General features: G+C 41.0%; 1 protein-coding gene across 1 annotated transcript in view; it reads left to right on the plus strand.

Moving 5' to 3' along the window:
* Nucleotides 1-20,646, plus strand: part of NCOA1 (nuclear receptor coactivator 1) — a 131,042-nt gene that overhangs the window by 16,594 nt on the left and 93,802 nt on the right. Inside the window, exons 3-4 of the mRNA XM_049784504.1 lie at nucleotides 134-300; nucleotides 4,540-4,637. Coding sequence (XP_049640461.1) covers nucleotides 134-300; nucleotides 4,540-4,637 — 265 coding nt within the window. The remainder of the gene's footprint in view (nucleotides 1-133; nucleotides 301-4,539; nucleotides 4,638-20,646) is intronic.

The following is a 20,646-nucleotide window of genomic DNA, read 5'->3' on the forward strand; positions in this document are numbered from 1 at the left end:
GTGGTTAGTTTGGGATCTTCTACTTGTTTAACCCTCATTGATTGTCTAGTATTATTAGTTTCTCTACATTAAAATCTAAAATCTCTTACATATCAAAATCTGCTACTCTAACTAGATTGTCTTTGTATAACAGCACTGAAAAAAGGCGCAGAGAGCAAGAAAACAAATATTTAGAGGAGCTAGCTGAGCTATTATCTGCCAACATCAGTGACATTGACAGCTTAAGTGTAAAACCAGACAAATGCAAGATTTTGAAGAAGACGGTCGATCAGATCCAACTGATGAAGAGAATGGAACAAGGTAAAGAATTTTTGAAAAAAAAAAAAAAACAAAACACCTCATAATCTTTGGTATTAAGATTTTTACAACTGATTTTATCTTAGTATTAAATTAATGTTAACTTTCTAATCTTATTAGGGAAACACTTGTTTAGATGCTATTTATTCGAGAAAATGAATCCTACTATCTTGTTAAAACAAAGTGGCTTATTTATTTATTTTGTTTTTGGGGTCACACCCAGCAGCATTCATGGGTTACTCCTGGCTCTATGCTCAGCAATCCCTCCTAGCAGGTTCGGGGAATCATATGGGACGCCAGGATTCTAAACACCGTCCTTCTACATGCAAGGCAAATGCCTTACCTCCATGCTATCTCTCCGGCCCCAAAGTGGCTTATTTACTTGGAATCTGGTTACCTTATGTGATTATGGACACAGAGTCATAAGAGATAAATGTAGAGAGTCACTTGGATGAACTCAGTGAGACATATGGAAGACTCTGAGATAAATATTTGCATGAAAAAGAATGAAACACATAAGTGAATTTGCTAAGAACATTGAGAATTTTTCACTTGGAGGAGAATTTAGGATTTAAGTACCCAGAAATGGTTTACCTGGTAAACTATCTCAAAAAAACAAAAACACAAAATATAAGAAATAATAATTGGGGGACTGGAGCAGTGGCGCAGAGCAATAAGGCATTTGCTTTGCCAGTGCTAGCCTAGGATGGACCACCGTTGGATATGGTCTGGTGTCCCATATGGTTCCCTAAGCCACGAGCGATTTCTGAGCGCATATCCAGGAGTAACACCTGAGCTTCACTGGGTGTGCCCCACAAACAAACAAACAAACAAATAATAATTGGGCTGGACATATAGTACAGCTTGTAAAGTATGCATTCCTTGGCTAATTTGGGGACTATACTTATCTAGCCATATAGCATATTAAATATTGGTTGTTTTATAGAAATTGTAGCAACATTGGAAAGATGGTAGGAGGAAGAGGACTATGAATATAGAAGGTTGATCTTAAGAGTTTAAGTTCTTAAAAAATATAAAAGAGGGGCCGGAGAGATAGCATGGAGTTAGGGCGTTTGCCTTTCATGCAGGAGGTCATCGGTTCGAATCCCAGCATCCCATATGGTCCCCCATGCCTGCCAGGAGCAATTTCTGAGCCTGGAGCCATGAATAACCCCTGAGCACTGCCAGGTGTGACCCAAAAACCACACACACACACACACACCACACAAAACATATATATATATAAAAAGAGTTAAGTTCTTACCATGACTGCATGTCAAAAGATTTTTCCTAATACGGACACATTTAGAATATAAAAAATAAGTGTGTAATGAGAAATAGGAAATATGTTAGCCAGGGGCTGGTGAAATAGCACAGCAGCAGGGCATTTGCCTTGCATGCAGCGATCCAGGACAGACCTTGGTTTGATCCCTGGTGTCCCATATGGTCCCCAAGCCAGGAGCGATAGCCAGGAGCAACCCCTGAACATCACCAAGTGTGCGTCCCCTCGCCCCCCAAAAAAAGAAATATGTGAGCCAGAATACAGGTTAAACTAGTTTTGTTTAGGTTTAGCTTTGTTGTTCTTTTTTTGAGAGGTACACCTAGCAGTGCTCAGCTCTGCACTCTGGGATCACTTCTGGCAGTCTTGGAGGACATCCAGGTTGACTACATGCTATACTCTATCTTCTGCCCTGGGTTATGCTAGTTTATTGAGGCCTAAAGAAAGTCAGATTCAGGTTCCTTCCATCTTTATTGTGCCATTCTTAAGGGTTGTCCATTATCCACATGTTAGATGTGACACTCCTATCCCTATGTTAGCCAACAGAAAGGAAAAGAAGAAAATTGGAAAGCATGATTTCTTCTTTCTAAGGAAAAGATCTAGAAATTGTATGTCACTTCTATTCATATCCTTTATACGAGTCACCCAGCTACACCTGTCTTAGATTTTGCTTATAATTTTAATGTTTTGTTTTTCATATACATATATATTTAATGTTTGGACTTGATGCTTCATATTTTTTGGAATTAAAAAAAAAAACTAGCACCAGGGAGATAGCTTACCGGGATGAAGCACATTCTTTGCTCACAGAAGACTCAGGTTTAATCTTCAGCACTGCCTGGTCCCCTGAGCTGGATATATCCCCTGAGCACCTCAGGTGTGCATCTCCCACAACAAAAATAAATCAACATAAGCTGTCTTAACATTATTAACACATATAGTGATGCTAGAAGTAATTTTAGAATAAACAAGGGACCACACCCCACCTGGGTGGCCAGGATAATCTCAGACACCACTGGGCCTGAGCAGCACCACACCCTTGGGCCTTGCATGGAACTGCGGGCACAGTTGGCAAAGAATCACTAGGAGTGGTCCCTGTGATCCTTGAACATTGCTTGGGAGACCTTAACCAACTCCTTCAAAAAAAAAAAAAAAGATAGCTCAATGAAAACGTAGGCCAAGCCCCTGAATAGACATTTCTCTGATGAAGACATACAAATGACCCATAAGCACAAGGAAAATTATGTTCTATATCATTAGCCATCAGAGAAATGCAAATCAGACCACTGCCTTTATTCATTATCTCGCCAAGGATGGCTATAATCAAACAGAACATAACAAATGTAGTGAGAATGGAAGCAGTTGAAACTTCTGTGCATTGCTGGTAGAAAATAAATTTGTGCAGCCACTTTGGAAAACAATCCTGCAATTCTTCAAGAGATTAGGCACAATGAAAACTATGGTCTAGTAATTCTACTCTCAGATATAGGGCCAAGAGAAAGGAAAACCATTTTATGAGGTTTGTTTTTAGGTTGTACCCGACAGTGCTCAGGACTTATTTCCATCTCTGCACACAGGGACATTTCTAATGGGTTCAGGGAACCATGGGGTACCAGGTATTGAACCCAATAAAATCAAATGTATTACTAAATAAAATTATGAACTCAAGATACTGGTTAGTACTTCTGCATTGGTAGCAGAACTTTAGCTCTTTGCAATACCTTATTTTAAATGAAGGGCTTAAAATAAATAAACAAAGAGGCTAGAGTGATAATACACAAGGGTTAAGGAACTTGCAACAGCTGACCCCAGTTGAATTCTGAGCACCACATTGGTGTGCCTAATACTGAGATTGACCTTTGAGCACAAAGAAGTCCCTGAGCACTGCTAGGTGAGTAAAGGTGAGAAACAAACAAGGAAAAAAAAACTGACGGAAATAAAATAACTAAATACTATTAACAGCCCTGGGAAATGAATGTTCTGTTTCATAGATACATATGTATGTTATGTAATTTTTTGCATTGGGTTGCTTTATTTGAAATATTTCATGTTATGTGTTTATTTTTACTTGTATGATTTTGAAGTTCTACTTCGTGGTGCTTGGAGCTTACTGGGTAATGATTTACTCAGGACATCATGAAGTACCAAGGATGAAACTCGGGCCTCCTGTATGCCAAGTGTGTGCCTGGCCCTTTGAGCTATTTCTTCAACCCCTAGAATATTTCACATTTTAAAGTGAAAAATGAATCTATTTAATACTACTATATTTGGTTCTTGATGAACTAATTAGCTTGGCTGAAAACTTGTTGAAATATGCTGCTTTAAGGTGATGGATAGATTTTTCAACACATTTCTGTAGAAAAGAATTACAGATCAGTTAATAGTTACAATTTTGTCAATTAGATCATTGTGACATGAATGTGAAAGGCTAGTTAATTAATGCAGGTTCACGAAAGGTAGGATCATAGCTTTATATCTCCTCTTTGGGGATCTAATCTGAAAAGAGAAAAAAAAATAGAAGGAAAATGTTTACATTCCCTCCAGTCTTCAAAACTTGGATGTACACTTTTGAAAAAAGGTTATATGTTTGGTTTTTGGTTTTGTTTTGCTTTTGGAGTGGGCCACACCCAGAAGTGCCCAGGGTTTTCTCCTCTTTCTACATTTGGGAATCATGCCCTCCCCACTGTACTGCTGCTCTGGCCCCAAAGAGTTATAAATTTATACTGGTTTCTTTTTTCTTAGAACACTGGATCTAGTAAGTCCTTTTCCAGCTATATATTATTTAATGTGGGACACATTACTTAACTTTTGTGATCCTCAATTTAATCTTCTACAAAATGAGTATAATTAAGATTAAATGTGAAAGTATCTAGATAAATTAATTTTTTAAATAAGAAATTAGGTGATTTTACATCTTCATAAGCTTTATGGAAATAAATCGTTTTTTTTTTTTCTTTTTACAGAGAAATCAACAACTGATGATGAAGTACAGAAATCAGACATCTCTTCAAGTAGTCAAGGAGTGATAGAAAAGGAATCCTTGGGGCCTCTTCTTTTGGAGGTAGCTGCTCTCATTGATTAAGAAAGTGTGATCAAAATATTTGTTCTAGCAAATTGTCTTATTTTATGTCATTGCATTAAGTTCATGCCTTATAAGTGCAACTTAGGAACATAGCTCAATGACAGATGGCCATACTTTGCATTGTATGGCCTTTAGTGGAATTCTCTGTATCTCCACCACACTACCATTCACCAGCCTCCCAAAATCAAATATGTTATGAAACAAAGTTTTAAAGAACATTTAATAATTATTTTATTAGAGGATTCTTACCCTTGTGACTATTTTAGAATTAAACATGAATAATGAACACGAGAAATTTTCACAAAGACATTTTTAAAATAGATGGAAATCTGAGGAGGCCTATACCTATGTTTTGCCATTTACTTCTGTGCCTAGGACTAGATGGAAAATACAATATTGGAAATTCTTTTGCTAGCCTTTACTGTGTACATCTCTGTATAATTCTACAGAAGTGAAGTACAGTCCTATTTCAGTAGGCACTTTGTTTCTGTAAAAACAGGAAGAAATATTTTGTCAAGCCTCTTTTTTAGAATAAACACTTGCAAGACTATACTTTCAGGATCATTTCTATAGTATGAGAATAAGCATTTGCATCACCTTTAAATTTTATGATGCCAAGGATCAAATCAAGGACCTCACAACACAACAAAAGACAGATACTATGACTGAGCTATATTCCTTGTCCTAGAATGCAAACCTCAACCTAAAAATTGAGTTACTTTGTATTGCTGTCTAATTCTCACCATTGTTTTTCCTATCTTGTCTTTATTCTAATCTCAACTCAGATGTTATGTTTTCATGCAGTTTCATCACCTTAAACATCCTACATACATTGAATGTTTAAAATCACATGTGTTCTCAATGCATGCTGATTCCCTACAGTATATGCTTTTCATCTCCAGGGTACTTATATTTAATATAGATGGTCGTAGTATACATATCGTTATACACATGCATGTTTGTAGTGCAACCTTGTATTTGGATATAAAAATAGTCTAGGTCTGGAGAGATAGCATGTAGGTAAGGCATATTGCCTTGCATGCAGAAGGTCAGTGGTTCGAATTTCCGGCATCTCATATGGTCCCCCAAGCCTGCTAGGAGCGATTTCTGTGTGTAGAGCCAGAGGTAACCTCTGAGCGCTGCCAGGTGTGACCCAAAAACCAAAAGAATAAAAGTCTACTTTCCTTATCCTAACCATCAAGTCCTTTCTCCCTTTTTTTGGAGAAGCACCTCTAACAATTTAAACTGTATAAATCTCTTTTATTTTTTAACTCCTTTATTACGTTCTTTTCTTATTACCCTCGTTAATAGATTTCGGTTATCATCACTGCCTGTGGAATAATATGCTCAATTGAGTTCTTGCTTTTCTAACCTCAGAAATAAACTATTCTCTCTAAATAGAGAACTATTTAGATTTACCGTCAATATGGTTGACACCCAAATATGTCATTTTTACTTTAACCTTTTCCCATACTCTAATCCTGGACCATTAATAGACTGTTAATATTCTTGACTCTATAAAAATTGCCCCCTCATTTTAACAAGGCACTTTGTCACTTTTTTAAAAAATAATATCTTTATTGGCTCTTTGTTACTTTAAGATAAGTGTTTCCCATTGAGGGTGATACTGTCCTTTGTGGGGTACAGGGGTTGCATAAAAAGATATCCTCTGGAGCCAGAGTGATAGTACAGTGGAAAGTTCACTTATTTTGCACACAGCTGGTTTGACTTTAATTCCTGGCATCTCATAGGGCTCCCTGAATACCACCAAGAGTAATTCCTGAGTGCAAAGCCAGGAGTGATCCCTGAACATCTCCAGGTGTGGTCCTAAAACAAAACAAAACAAAAATTCTCTGGGTCAGTAGCCTCTCGTACAATTTGAGGGAATTTTCTATTTGTTTGCTTAAAAGGTAACATCTGGGGGCTACTGAGCGATCTTTGTTTTATGAAAATGGGGTGACAGGCCAAATAGTTTTGGCAGCTGTAACTTAAGGATACTGTTTGTAATTATTCTTACAAGCAATTATTTATACAATTTACAAGACACTGGCCTTTAAAATTGGAAAGAAATGCCTCTTTTTAGAAGGTATGCACATATATGTTTTTTGGCAGGAGGGTCACACCTTGTGGTGTTCAGGAGTTACTCCTGGCTCTGCCCTCAGAAGTTGCTCCTGGCAGACTCGAAGGACCATATGGGGTGCCGGATTCAAACCGGGGTTCGTCCTGTGTTGGCCACATACAAGGCAAAAGTCTTACCGCTGTGCTATTGCTCCAGCCCCCATGGCATACACATATATCTGGGAGCAGGGAAACTACACTTGTGATGAACTATTTTGTGTCGTATTCTTTTTACAACAAATTCAATTGCTTATATGACACATGACCACATTTTGAACCATTGTGATATATATATATAATAAAAATGTTAATGGTTGAGGGGCCGGAGCCATGGCGCAAGCGGTAAGTAAGTAGTCTGCCTTGCCTGCACTAGCCTAGGACAGACTGCGGTTTGATCCCCCAGCATCCCATATGGTCCCCCAGGTCAGAAGCGATTTCTGAGCGCATAGCCAGGAGTAAGCCCTGAACGTCACAGGGTGTGGCCCAAAAACCAAAAAAAAAAAAAAAGAAAAGAAAATGTTAATGATAGAATCTAGGTGGTGGACATATAGTGTTCATTAAAAGATCAACTTTGCTGTATTTTAAAATACTTTAATATAAAATGTAAGCTTAAAAAATAAGTAATTCCTGCTCTCCAAATTCTGTTCCATCTCTTCCTGCTTGCCACCTTCACCATCTCATTATATTCTGCTGGTGCTGAAGTGAGAGCATAGCTATAGGGCAGTGATGGCTAACCTTTTGGGGCCCGACTGCCCAAACTGCCGCACAAAACCAAAGATTGTCCTCAAAAGTGCCAGCACATCAATTAAACCTTAATAACAAGATTTTAATATCTAAAAAATCTATGTGGCACAAATCTTAATTGCATATCTTAATTGTGGACCTTCCCGCATGCCAGCTGCAAGGCCTTTGTATGCCACCGCTAGCACACGTGCCATAGTTTTGCCATCGAGGCTATGTACACAGACAACCCAGGATGGACCCCGGTTTGATCCCTGACATCCCATATGGTTCCACGAGACTGCTAAGAGCTATTTCTGAGCATAGAACCAGGAGTAACCCCTCAGTACATGCTGGGTGTGGCCCCCAAACCAAAAAAAAACAAACAAACAAAACCCAAAAATCATTACATTCTGGCCCTTCATGTCACCTCATCTACCTGGACCTTATGGCTTAGCTCTCCACACTGCAAGGAAGAGTAGACTAGACTTTTCATATTTATCATATTTTCCGGCATATAAGATGACTTTGTTTTTGTTTTTGGGCCACACCCGTTTGATGCTCAGGGGTTATTCCTGGCTATGCGCTCAGAAATCGCTCCTGGCTTGGGGGTACCATATGGGAAGCCGGAGGGATCGAACCGCGGTCCGTCCTATGCTAGCGCTTGCAGGGCAGACACCTTACCTCTAGCGCCACCTTCCCAGCCTCATAAGATGACTTTTTAAAATAACTTCTTAAAAGTTGGGGGTCAGGCCCAGAGAGATAGCACAGCGGCGTTTGCCTTGCAAGCAACCGATCCAGAACCAAAGGTGGTTGGTTCGAATCCCAGTGTCCTATATAGTCCCCCGTGCCTGCCAGGAGCTATTTCTGAGCAGACAGCCAGGAGTAACCCCTGAGCACCGCCGGGTGTGGCCCCCCCCAAAAAAAAAAGTTGGGGGTCATCTTATACGCTGGTGTACAGCATGCTGAAACTTACTCCAGCTTCAGGGACTAGTATCCACACCCCCCACCCCCCCCACTCCTTACTGCTGCATCCTATCCAGCTGCCAAGGCATCATCACTCAGTTCTCTGCTTGTCCTGATTAATCCTTCGGGGCACACAGAGGAGCTGAGTTACTGAGCGCTGCATCCTACATCCCGTCCAGCTGCCGGGTGTCATCGCTGGTATGTGGCTTTCCAGTACTCAGTCCTCTTGCTTGTCCTGGTTCATCTTTCAGTGCACACAGAGGAGCTGAGTTACCGAGCTCCGCATCTCATCCAGCCACCGGGTATGCGGCTTTCCTGTACTCAGTCCTCTGTTCAGCTTTTATGGGACACAGTGGAGGTGCTTTGGCTCCTTCTGGCTATCCTGTTAATCACTGCACCCCAGCCAGCTGTTCTTGGAGGATTACCCTCTCCCTGCTCTCCGTGTAGATCACAAAACATCACAGTCACTCACTACAAATGATAGATGTAAAATGATTGTTGGCACTCCAAAGTCTAGCTTTATTAAACATACATTGTTAACCTTTGAGGGGTTCTACTCTTTTTTCTCTTACATTTTTTAATTTCCATTTGGTATGCATTTAAAGATAGGTAGTCTTATATAGCAAATATAGTCCAAACGCTATTATATTTTAACAGGAAAAGTAGGGTGTCATCTTATACAATGGAAAATAATGGTAGGTGTTTTATGGAGCCTTTGCTTTCCTTCCTTCCTTCCTTCCTTCCTTCCTTCCTTCCTTCCTTCCTTTTCCTTCCTTCCTTCCTTCCTTCCTTTTCCTTCCTTCCTTCCTTCCTTCCTTTTCCTTCCTTTTCCTTCCTTTCTTCCTTTCATCCTTCCTTCCTTCCTTTTCCTTCCTTTTCCTTCCTTCCTTCCTTCCTTTTTCTTCCTTCCTTCCTTCCTTTTTCTTCCTTCCTTCCTTCCTTCCTTCCTTCCTTCCTTCCTTCCTTCCTTCCTTCCTTCCTTCCTTCCTTCCTTCCTTCCCTCCCTTCTTCCCTCCCTCCTTTCCCTCTCTCCCTCCCTCCCTCCTTTCCCTCTCTCCTTCCCTCCTTTCCCTCTCTCCCTCTCTCCCTCCCTCCCTCCCTCCCTTTTCTCCTTCCCTCCTCCCTTTCCTTCCTCCTTCCCTCCCTCCTCCTTCCTCCTTCCCTCCCTCCCTCCCTCCCTCCCTCCCTCCCTCCCACTCACACCAGGTGATGCTCAGGGCCTACTCTTAACTTTCTTTGTTCAGAAATCACTCCTAGCTTGGAGGACCATATGGGACACTGGGGATCAAACCACAATCCTAGGTTAGTGTGTGTAAGGCAAATGCCCTACTGCTTATGCCACTGCTCTGGTCCATTTTGTTTGCTTTCTTAATACTTTTAAAACTGGCTTAAGAATTTTATTTTCCCTTTACTTCATTATTTATTAAATGTATTTTTAGTTATAACACCATTTGCTATACTGCAGAAATATAAAGGCGAGAGAGAATTCTTGAGTTTCCTGGGGCTTCTGTTGGGAAAATAAAAGTCATCATTTAAACCTACATTCAACACACAGAATATACTTAACATTCAGAAAGCACACTGATCAATAGGGAAAGCAAAGTATCTACTCCCAGTCTAGCACAACTAAAGACAGGGAATACCACACTACAACTTTAATTCATGCAAACAACTATTGCAAAAAAGGCCGAAGCACTTCAGATTCCTTCTCAAAGAAGACACACAGATGGCTGAGAAGCACATGAAAAAGTGCTCATCATCACTTGTGATTGAAATGGAAAACAAAACCACAATGAGATGAGTTATCTTCTCACACCAGTGAGAATGGCACACATTAAAAAAAAAGAAAAGAAAAGAAACAGCCGATGTTAGGATGTGGTGAGGAAGAAACTTCTTTCCTTGTTGATGAGAATATCATCTAGTTCAATCTCCATGGAATGCAGTATGAAATATCTCAGAAATGTAATGCTAGAACTCCCATATAACTCAGCGATTCCACTTCTCTATAGCTACCTCTCAAAACATCGACTCCAAAAAATGTATTTACACTTTTATTCATTACAGCACTTTATCCAATAACAAGGGTATGGAAACAAACTAGATGTCTAATGTCAGATGAATTAATAAAGAAGCTGAGTTACATATACACAATGAAGTACTGTGTAGCTATAAGAAAAGATGAAATCTTGCAGTTTATTGCAACATGGATAGAATTGAAGGCTATCATGTTAAGCGAAATTATGTCAGAAGGATGGCAAATATTAGATGATTTAACTAATCTTTGGAATATAATAGGGGCATAAACCAAATAAATCCATCATAATAAATAAATCCAAATAGGGGCATAAACCATACTGTTAAATGTCAAAACCTTGACATTTAATTACAGACCAATTTTTCAAAAAAAAAAAAAATGGTAGAGAAATGGTATAGGAAAAAGACAAGTTTAGAAGAGACAGTGTGGAAGTGCACTTTGGTAGTGATGGAGTATAGTAATTTTGTGTATCAGTATAATAAATTTTAATTCTATTATCACTTCTAAGATATAACAAAAATAATTTGTTTGATGCTAAAGTACTTTAAAGTGAACAATGACAGGAAAATATCTGTTTAAAAATACTGTAAAAAAGAAAGAGGGGCCGGAGTGGTGGCGCAAGGGGTAAGGTGTCTGCCTTGCCTGCGCTAGCCTAGGACTGACCACAGTTTGATCCCTCAGCATCCCATATGGTCCCCCATGCCGGGGGCGATTTCTGAGCACAGAGCTAGGAGTAAACCCTGAGCATCACTGGGTGTGGCCCCCCTCCAAAAAAAAGAATCCAGTAGTTAAGGCATTTACCTTGCTCACAAGAGACCCAGGATCAGTCCCCAGTACTCTATATATATGGTTTCTTGAGCCTCACCAGGCATGATCCCTGATTGTAGAGCTAGGCATAAGTCCAGAATTCTGCTGGGTGTGGTCCAAAAACCGAGAAAGACAAAGTTTATTTTTTAACTGATGAAATCATTACCTTGAAAAGCACTATGAATCAAATGAAAACTAAAACAGCAAGCATTACACAATAATTTAATGTCATTCATTAGGCAACTGTTTTGAGATGTAAAAAATCACATCAAATTAGAAATTCCAAAAACTGAGAAAGATACTAAGTTCTTGACCTCAGAGAACTAATAACATTTTTTGTTCTTGTTTATTTTTGTTTGGTTTTGTTTTGGGGCCACAAAACAGTGATAGCACAGGTCTAAAGTAATGTACCAAGATAAAAATCTGCATATCTAAAACTGACCAAATGTCTTCCACACAAGTTTTTTGTTTACTTCTCACCTCTTAAAACCTAAATATGAATATCATGAGTTAAAAATGTAAGCTCTTAGAAGTAATTTCTCATGCTGAAGGACAGAGTTGTCCTAGAATTCATTTAGAATGTATATGTTGTTTGGCATAGAGTACTCATATAGGACTCATCAGCAGTGGCAATTTTTAACTCATTGGGTACCATTGTTGGGCCACACCTAGCAATGCTCAGGTCCCACTTCTGGCTCTGCACTCGGGAATTACTTCTGGCTCTGCTCAGGTAACTGTATGGCTGGTTCCTCTGCATCATCTAACTCCAACTCTTGATTTCCCCCCCAACCCCCCAAAAAAGTTTTGAGGGCTTCTTCTTTCTTGCTTTGAAGCCTTCTCATCTCCTCACCTAGCTCTCTATCATTTGCTGTATTGCTGTGTCCCTTGATACCACTCATCACTCACTTCCTCAGGCCCTTATTCTAGAACTTGACCCCTTCTCTTAGCTTCTCCTTAGCCTTCACCTGCTCTCCAGGCTTTCAGGCTTCATCTTTTTTTTTTCTCTTGTCTTTTTTAAATTCTATGCACATTTACCTACATCTGTGTCTATGTGTTATACTTAGTATTTGTTTACACATATATGTAGTATCTACCCTTTGTATAAAGTGCTCTTATTTCAAGCCACAGACACAATTCTGACTACAACCAGCAAAAGTGAATTTTTGGGAATGTCCTTTGGATGTCTCAGAACCATGCTTTAGAAATAAAAAGAAATAAAGGTACCCCCAAGAGACTAGAAAGCAGAAACTATATGAATGGTTTTTAGAAAGAACCATCTGGACAGTCAAGTGTCCTGCTGTTAGAATGAATGTGTTCCAGCCAAGGTTGAGCTTTTTGTAATTTTCCTCAAGGTTCCCATTTTGGGAGAGAGACTCACAATGGTCTGATTAAGAAATCCACTACACTTTATTTAAAGGGGGAAGAAGTAACTCCCCAAAGGAAATCAATACTTTTTACAAGAAAAGATGATTGTAATTAAAAAACAAATAGAAACCAAATGATACTGTTTGTCCCTGTAAATCCCAGATGTCTACTATTAACCCAAATCTCTCTTTAGATCTTTTCTTTCACTGGATCCTACTGTGTTTTGAACTTCGCTGCTGAGTATTCTTCCATTATATCAAATATATCTTGTTTTGTTTTGTTTTGGTGCCACACCCGGAAGTTTTTAGAGCATTCTACTGGCTCTGTGCTCAGGAATAACTCCTAATGGATTCTGTGAGCAATATGGGGTATCAGGGATGGAACCCTGTTGGCCACAGGCAAGGCAAGAGCCCTACCCACAATATTATCTCTCTGGCCCCAAATATAGCATATAAAAACTAAATCTTCTAAATTTATTCTTTTAATCCAAGTTCTATTAAAAAAAAAAACAAAGAAGTCAATAAAGTGAGTAAAAACACACCCTGTTTTATTCCTGCTTGAGACTCTATTCTCTTGCATATATACTTCTGGAAACTGAGGGGCTCCTGACTGCAGAGCCAGGGAAAATCGCGGCCCTGCCCTAGAGGAATCTTTTTTGTTGTTGTTGTTGTTTTTTGAGTTGTTTGGGTCACACCCCCCAATGTTCAAGGCTTACTACTGACTGATCACCCCGACTTTGCCTCCTGCGGCCTCCAGGTAAATTGAGTTTGAGACCCCTGGTAGTGGCACTTGAGGGTATGGTAGAGCAATGGTGGTAAGCAGTGCAGGGATGCTTGCTTTGCACCTGGCTGTGCTCATTTCTCACTTCACTCTGGTCTTTGAAATTAGGCTTCTATTGAATTGGGCTCTTAGTAACAAGGTCATGGGTCTCCTTAACCTCTGAGCTATTAAGAATGTTCTTTCCAGGCCCGGAGAGATAGCTCAGCGGCCTTTGCCTTGCAAGCAGCCGATCCAGGACCAAAGATGATTGGTTCGAATCCCGGTGTCCCATATGGTCCCCCGTGCCTGCCAGGAGCTATTTCTGAGCAGACAGCCAGGAGTAACTCCTGAGCACTGCTGGGTGTGGCCCAAAAACAAAACAAAACAAAAAAACAAAACAAAACAAAAAAAAGAATGTTCTTTCCGCCAGAGAGATAGCACAGCGTCGTTTGCCTTGCAAGCAGCCAACCCAGGGCCTAATGGTGGTTGGTTCGAATCCCGTGCCTGCCAGGAGCCATTTCTGAGCAGATAGTCAGGAGTAATCCCTGAGCACCGCCAGGTGTGGCCCAAACCCTACCCCCCAAAAAAACATGATTTCAGGGGCCGGTGAGGTGGTGCTAGAGGTAAAGTGTCTGCCTTGCAAGCGCTAGCCAAGGAAGGACCACAGTTTGATTCCCCGGCGTCCCATATGGTCCCCCCAAGCCAGGAGCGAGTTCTGAGCGCATAGCCAGGAGTAACCCCTGAGCATCAAACGGGTGTGGCCCCAAAAAACAAGCAAACAAAAAAGAATGTTCTTTCCACCTGGAGTTTCTGCCATGTGCCCTTCAAGATTTGTTTTGTTGTGGTTTGGTTTGGTTTTGATTTTGGGGCCACACCCGGTAATGCTTACTCTTGGCTCTGTGCCCAGAAATCACTCCTGGCAGGCTTGGGTAACGATATGTGTTGCCAGGGATGAAGTCCAGGTTGGCCACATGCAAGGTATACGCCCTGCCTGCTCTGCTATTTGTCCAGCCCAATGCCCTTTAAGACTTGACCCGAGGACATTATGCCCTTAGCCCAGGAAAACTTACTCATGGCAGCCAGACCTTCTGCCCTGTGGAAGATTTACTCTTTGCTTTAACATTTGATCCATAATGTAACTGGGTTTTTTTCCTTCAGAGACTTTAATAATATTATTAAGACATGGACCAGAAAGAGAGTACAGTGGGTTCAGTCACTTTCTATTTAGTTCTATATCCATATATAGTCACCTGAGCACTGAACCAGCAATAAGGTTTATGCACACTGCCTGAGATGGCCCAAACTGCACCCCTCACCCCCAAAATACACACACACACACACACACACACACACACACACACACACAATGCACCCCCCCAATGAACACACACCCATACACAGTCAAACACACATTCTGTGTCTTAGTCCCATAACTTTGCCCAATGCCTGATACATAGGTGGTAATTTTTGTAGTGTATAGTCATGTGGAGCTAATGCCCTATGAGAAGCCTTAACCAATCTCAAGCCTGCTATGAGACACCCTAGTGGTCCTCCTCAGAGGGCGATACCCTCAGTTTATTGTGCTGCACTTAATAGATAAGCATTTGTTACCATCTCTGCACACCTTACTGTGAGACAAGCTGTCGGGACTTGGAGAAACTGCAAAATCCTTTTCCAAGAGCCCACTTAGGAGCTAATTTTATGCACAACATATGAGGAAGACTTGTAGAATAAGAACAAGTATTAGCAGATTATATTAATCAGGCATTTTGCAAATTAGACATGTTTGTGTATTCATAGGAAGAGTCTTAGCCAAAAAAAAATCCAGAAATTTCCCCTGAAATGTTACCAATCTCTTGGAGATAGGACTTTTTATTTTCAGATAGATTATTCTACTTTTTAATTTCCGTATTTTTTCTGAAATTAATTTATAAATATCAAAAATGGGCATTTTCAGCAAAAGACAGGCCATGAGAGTGTCCAGAATGTGGTTCTCTGAAATTCACTGCAATGGTCAGGGAGCCTTCATCAACAGGTTTTCCCAAGCTAGACTCTTCTGGAGACGTTCAAAAGAAATATGATGCCCCAGACTTCTCAGAGGAAACCACACATCCATGTAGCTGAGGCCAAGCAGAGACCTTGTGAAAGTTCTGCATTCCCTGTAAGGCTGACCAGCTGCTGGGTTGAATATTCCAGAAACCAGTTACTAGAATAACATCCCATCCTGGCTGTGAGGTCAGGTGCAGTCAATGGGAGGAGAACTTGGAGGAACCCCAGTAAGTCTGTGGAAACATGAGACTACAGGGACTCTAGACATATTGCAGTGAAGGAAAACCCTTGACAAGTTTAAAGATCTTAAAAAAAAACAAATGTACCTGTTAATCAGCTGACTTTGGCTTTGCAGGGGTAAAGGTTCTGCACACTGGCTCCATGCCCACTATCAGAATTAGGTTTCCAGTTAGGCAGAACTGCTGCAGGAGTGCATTTCAATCTTTTCCCGATCCTGGGGGAGACCACAGGCAACTTGTACACATCTCCATAGATGACACAGAAAGTGAAGAAAGCAAGGAAAAGATTGGCCATGGCTTTGAGGATATAATAAGGGTATTTGAAAGCAGATGAAAATAAAGAAAATGGGGCCAGAGAGATAGCACAGCGGTGGGGCATTTGCCTTGCTTGCAGCCAATCTGGGAGGGACTCAGTTCAATTCCAGGCATCTCATGTGGGTCCTGGCCTACTAGGGGCGATTTCTGAATGCAGAGCCAGGAATAACCTCTGAGTGCTGCCAGGTGTAGCCCAGAAACCAATCAGTTAATCAACCAAAGTTAAAAAAAGAAAAAGGAAAAAGACAAAACTGTTGGAGCTAGTATATGGCTTCTGGAAGTAGTTTACAAGGAAACAGCCAGATGTCACTCAATGTCATCCTTGGTTCTTGCCCTCATATCTTCGTTAAACCCAAAAGGTTTTATATTAAACTCTTTGGAGAGATTTAAAAAAAAGTTGAATTTTATTTATACTGATTCAGTTACTAGCTGTGGATGGTCTATATGTCTGTGTTGGGCCATACCTGGTTGTGTTCAGGGTCTACTCCTGGCTCTACACTCTTGGCAGGCTTGGGTGACATATGAGGGCACCAAAGGTAAACCAGGGTCAGCAGTAAACAAGGCACGCACCCTACTCCCTGTACTAACTTTCCGGCCTCAAGCAGTATTTTTGTTTGTTTGTTTTTGTCTTTGGGTCACACCTGGCAGTGCTTGGGTTACTCCTGACTCTATGCTCAGAAATCTCTCCTGGCAGGCTCAGGGGACCTTATGGGATGCGGAGATTCGAACCGACCTTCTACATGAAAGGCAAACACCTTACCTCCATGCTCTCTCTGGCCCCTCAAGCAGTATTTAAATAAGAGTTTTATATGTAGATGTTTTTTATTTGGTGGTGGGGGGTCACATTAGGCAGTGCTCAGAGGTTACTCCTGGCTCTACGCTCAAAAATCACTCCCAGCAGCCTCGGGGGACCATATGGGATCCCGGGATTCAAACCACTGTCCTTCTGAATGCAAGGCAAAAGCCCTACCGCTGTGCTCTCTCCAGTGTGATTTTTGTTTTTGGTTTTAGTTTTTTGGGCCACACCAGCAGTGCTGTCTCTGGGCCTGTGTTTGATTATTTTTATTATTAGTTGGAATGTGGGTTATATCTAGCAGTGCTGGGGATCAAACCTGGACCTTCTACAGTTAAACTACCTCTCCAAATGTGTACTTAATCATTTTTTTTTGTTTGTTTTTGGGCCACACCCAGCGGTGCTCAGGGGTTACTCCTGGCTAACAGCTCAGAAATAGCTCCTGGCAGACACGGGGGACCATATGGGAAACCGGAATTCGAACCAACCACCTTTGGTTCTGGATCGGCTGCTTGCAAGGCAAACGCCACTGTGCTATCTCTCTGGCCCCTACTTAATCATTTTTAAAAATCATGGCTGAATTGTTATAATAGTGATTTATAGAAGGTTATGTTCTGTTTATTTTAATAAATTATTTAAACAAGCAAATTTCCTGAAAAATATGAATGTAGAACACATACATGATGGGGTGAGTATGCTAAGCCATAATGCTCATTCAGAAATCCAGTCATGCTCAAAAGTTTAAAGTGTGTACTTTCACACCTGAGTTCAATTCCTGTGGTAGCATTCCTCTTCCTAGCACTGTTGGGTGTAACCATGGTGGACCAGGGTATTTTCTAGCTGGACCCAAGCCAAGAAAAATCAGGCTTATATCCAGGTTAAATATTGCAGGGAGTATCCCCTACCTGGCCCTTGATCCCAGATTAAAGGCCCTGTTATGGTTTTTATTTAAATCCCATTTTCTTTGATCTCAAAAACTGATCTTCCCAATTAATAAAAAAAAAAAATGTTGTATTTTCAACAGGCGGGGGTGGGGTGGGGAAAAGGGAGGTTTGGGACATTGGTGATGGGAATGTTGCACTGGTGAAGGGGGGTGTTCTTTATATGACTGAAACCCAACTACAATCATATTTGTAATCAAGGTGTTTAAATAAAGATATAAAAAAATACAGTACAAAAAATGTTGTATTTTCATGTATCAGAAATGTTTTAAGGGGCCAGAGCAGTGGTGCAGTGGTAGGTCATTTGCCTTGAACACAGCTGACCTAAGACGGACCTCAGTTTGATCCCCCAGTGTTCCTCCCATATGATCCCCCGAGCCAGGAGTGATTTCTGAGTGAATAGCCAGGAGTAACCCCTGAGTGTCACCAGGTGTGGCCCACAAACAAAAAAAGAAATGTTTAAAGCTTGGATATTTTTTAAGCAGGCAAAAATTTTCTGGTTTCAAATGTTTAAACTGAGAAGAAAATTTTATGTGATTCACATAATTTTCAGCAACAACAAAAAAATCACAATGGCACCATTTCAAAGCCTTTATTTCAAATGCATGAGTGTCTTTTCAAAGGAAACTTGTTTTTATAGTCATTGTTACAAATTTATCTTTATCCTGGAGGAACAAAGCTGAGTGATTTTTATGTGAAATATTTGCTAGAGAGCATATTATCATTACCACTTGTCATCTTGGAAAAGGTTAGTAAATTTTGGACACTTGCCTTCATTAAAAGGAAAATATGGTCTGGAGAAATAGTTTAGGGGTAAGGTGCTTGCCCTGACCGTGTCCAACCGAAGTTTGAGTCCTGCTACCTCAAAATGTCCCAAAAACATCACCAAGAGTGATCTCCAAGTATAGTCAGGAGTAACCCTGGGGTACCACTGGGTGTGATACAAATTCTGAAATGAATAACATATACAATTGTTAAATAACCTTTTGGGGGGATTTTTTTGCTAAATAACAAAACAAAACAAAAAAAAACCTTATGTAATAAAGGATTATTATGGTCATTTTCTATCTTGTTGCAATTTTGGGGTTTTTTTTGTTTGTTTTGGTTTTTGGGTCACACTCGACAACACTCAGGGGTTATTCCTAGCTCTATGCTCAGAAATTGCTCCTGGCAAGCAAAAGGGGACCATATGGGATCCCGGGATTCGAACTACCATCCTTCTGCATGAAAGGCAAACGTCTTACTTACCTCCATGCTATATCTCTCTGGCCCCTCTTGCTGCAATTTTTTGTGAAGCTTATTAAAAGTCTTTGTTTTATTGCTTGAATGCAGTGGATAGCAAGTAAGCTGCAGAGTGTAGCAATGCATAGGAAGAGAATAAAGAAGATACCATTAATCACTCTCTGATCTTTTCAGATTTCATGGATGGTGATAATTGAGAGTCAGTACTAAGGAAGCCCCTGTGGCAAAATGTTTATTAAGCTGAATTTCTTTTTTTAGATTACTCTGAAAATAGTAGTAGAGTCTGGCCCAATCCTCATTACTATGACTATTAGGCTCCCCTAGGGACATATAAGACCCCCAGCTCTATCTCAGTGCACAGGAGGTTTCTGCTCCTAACCACCTCTTCATATGTGTTTGGTTTCTTTATTTTTGGTTTTTGGGTTACACTCGGCAGCATTTGGGTTACTCCTGGATCTATGCTCAAGAAATTGCTCCATGGGGCCGGGAAGGTGGCGCTAGAGGTAAGGTGTCTGCCTTACAAGCGCTAGCCAAGGAACGGACAGCGGTTCGATCCCCCGGCGTCCCATATGGTCCCCCCAAGCCAGGGGCGATTTCTGAGCACATAGCCAGGAGTAACCCCTGAGCGTCACCGGGTGTGGCCCAAAAACCAAAAAAAAAAAAAAAAAAAAAAGAAATTGCTTCTGCGGGGCTGGAGAGATAGCATGGAGGTAAGGCGTTTGCCTTTCATGCAGAAGGACGGTGGTTCAAATCCCGGTGTCCCATATGTCTCCTGTGCCTGCCAGGAGCAATTTCTAAACATATAGCCAGGAGTAACCCTGAGTGCTGCTGGGTGTGACACCCCCCCCCCAAAAAAAAAAGAAATAGCTCCTGGCAGGCTCAGGTGAATCATAATTGATGCTGGGATTCAAACCACCGTCCTTCTACATGCAAGGCAAAAACACCCTACCTCCATGCTATCTCTCCAGCTTCTCTTCAGATGTATTTTTTTATTTTTTTTGTATTTGGATCCCACCCAGCTGTGCTCAAAAATTACTCTTTCCTTGCTCTTTGCTCAGAAATCACTCTTGGTAGGCTTGGGAGACCATATGGGTTGCCAGGGATCGAACCCAGATGGGTCACGTGCAAGGGAAATGCCCTATTCGCTTTGCTATTGCTCTGGCACCACCTCTTCTAATGTATTTTCTGTTAAGAAAATTGCTTACCTGTTCTTGAAGTACCACACTGCTTGCCATCTCTATCCGTTCTTCCTCTTCCCTTCCTCCTTTTTGTGCCATTTCTAACTTGACTTGGGCCTAGAAGCCTTTCTTTGCATTTTCTTTCCAACCCAAAATCCCATTCAGTATTCTTTGTTCTCATAGAACATTATCTGTATGTCTCTGATCCATCTTTATTGATGGCGTTTTATGTGCATGTCTCTCACCACTATACCACAAGTTCCTTGAGGGCGGGGCTAAATATCCACGTTTAGAAATGTTTGACTCTGGGCCCGGAGAGATAGCACAGCGGCGTTTGCCTTGCAAACAGCCGATCCAGGACCAAAGGTGGTTGGTTCGAATCCTGGTGTCCCATATGGTCCCCCGTGCCTGCCAGGAGCTATTTCTGAGCAGACAGCCAGAAGTAACCCCTGAGCATCGCT

This window comes from Suncus etruscus, chromosome 12, assembly GCF_024139225.1.
Source record: "Suncus etruscus isolate mSunEtr1 chromosome 12, mSunEtr1.pri.cur, whole genome shotgun sequence".
In the NCBI taxonomy this organism is placed as follows: Eukaryota; Metazoa; Chordata; class Mammalia; order Eulipotyphla; family Soricidae; genus Suncus; species Suncus etruscus.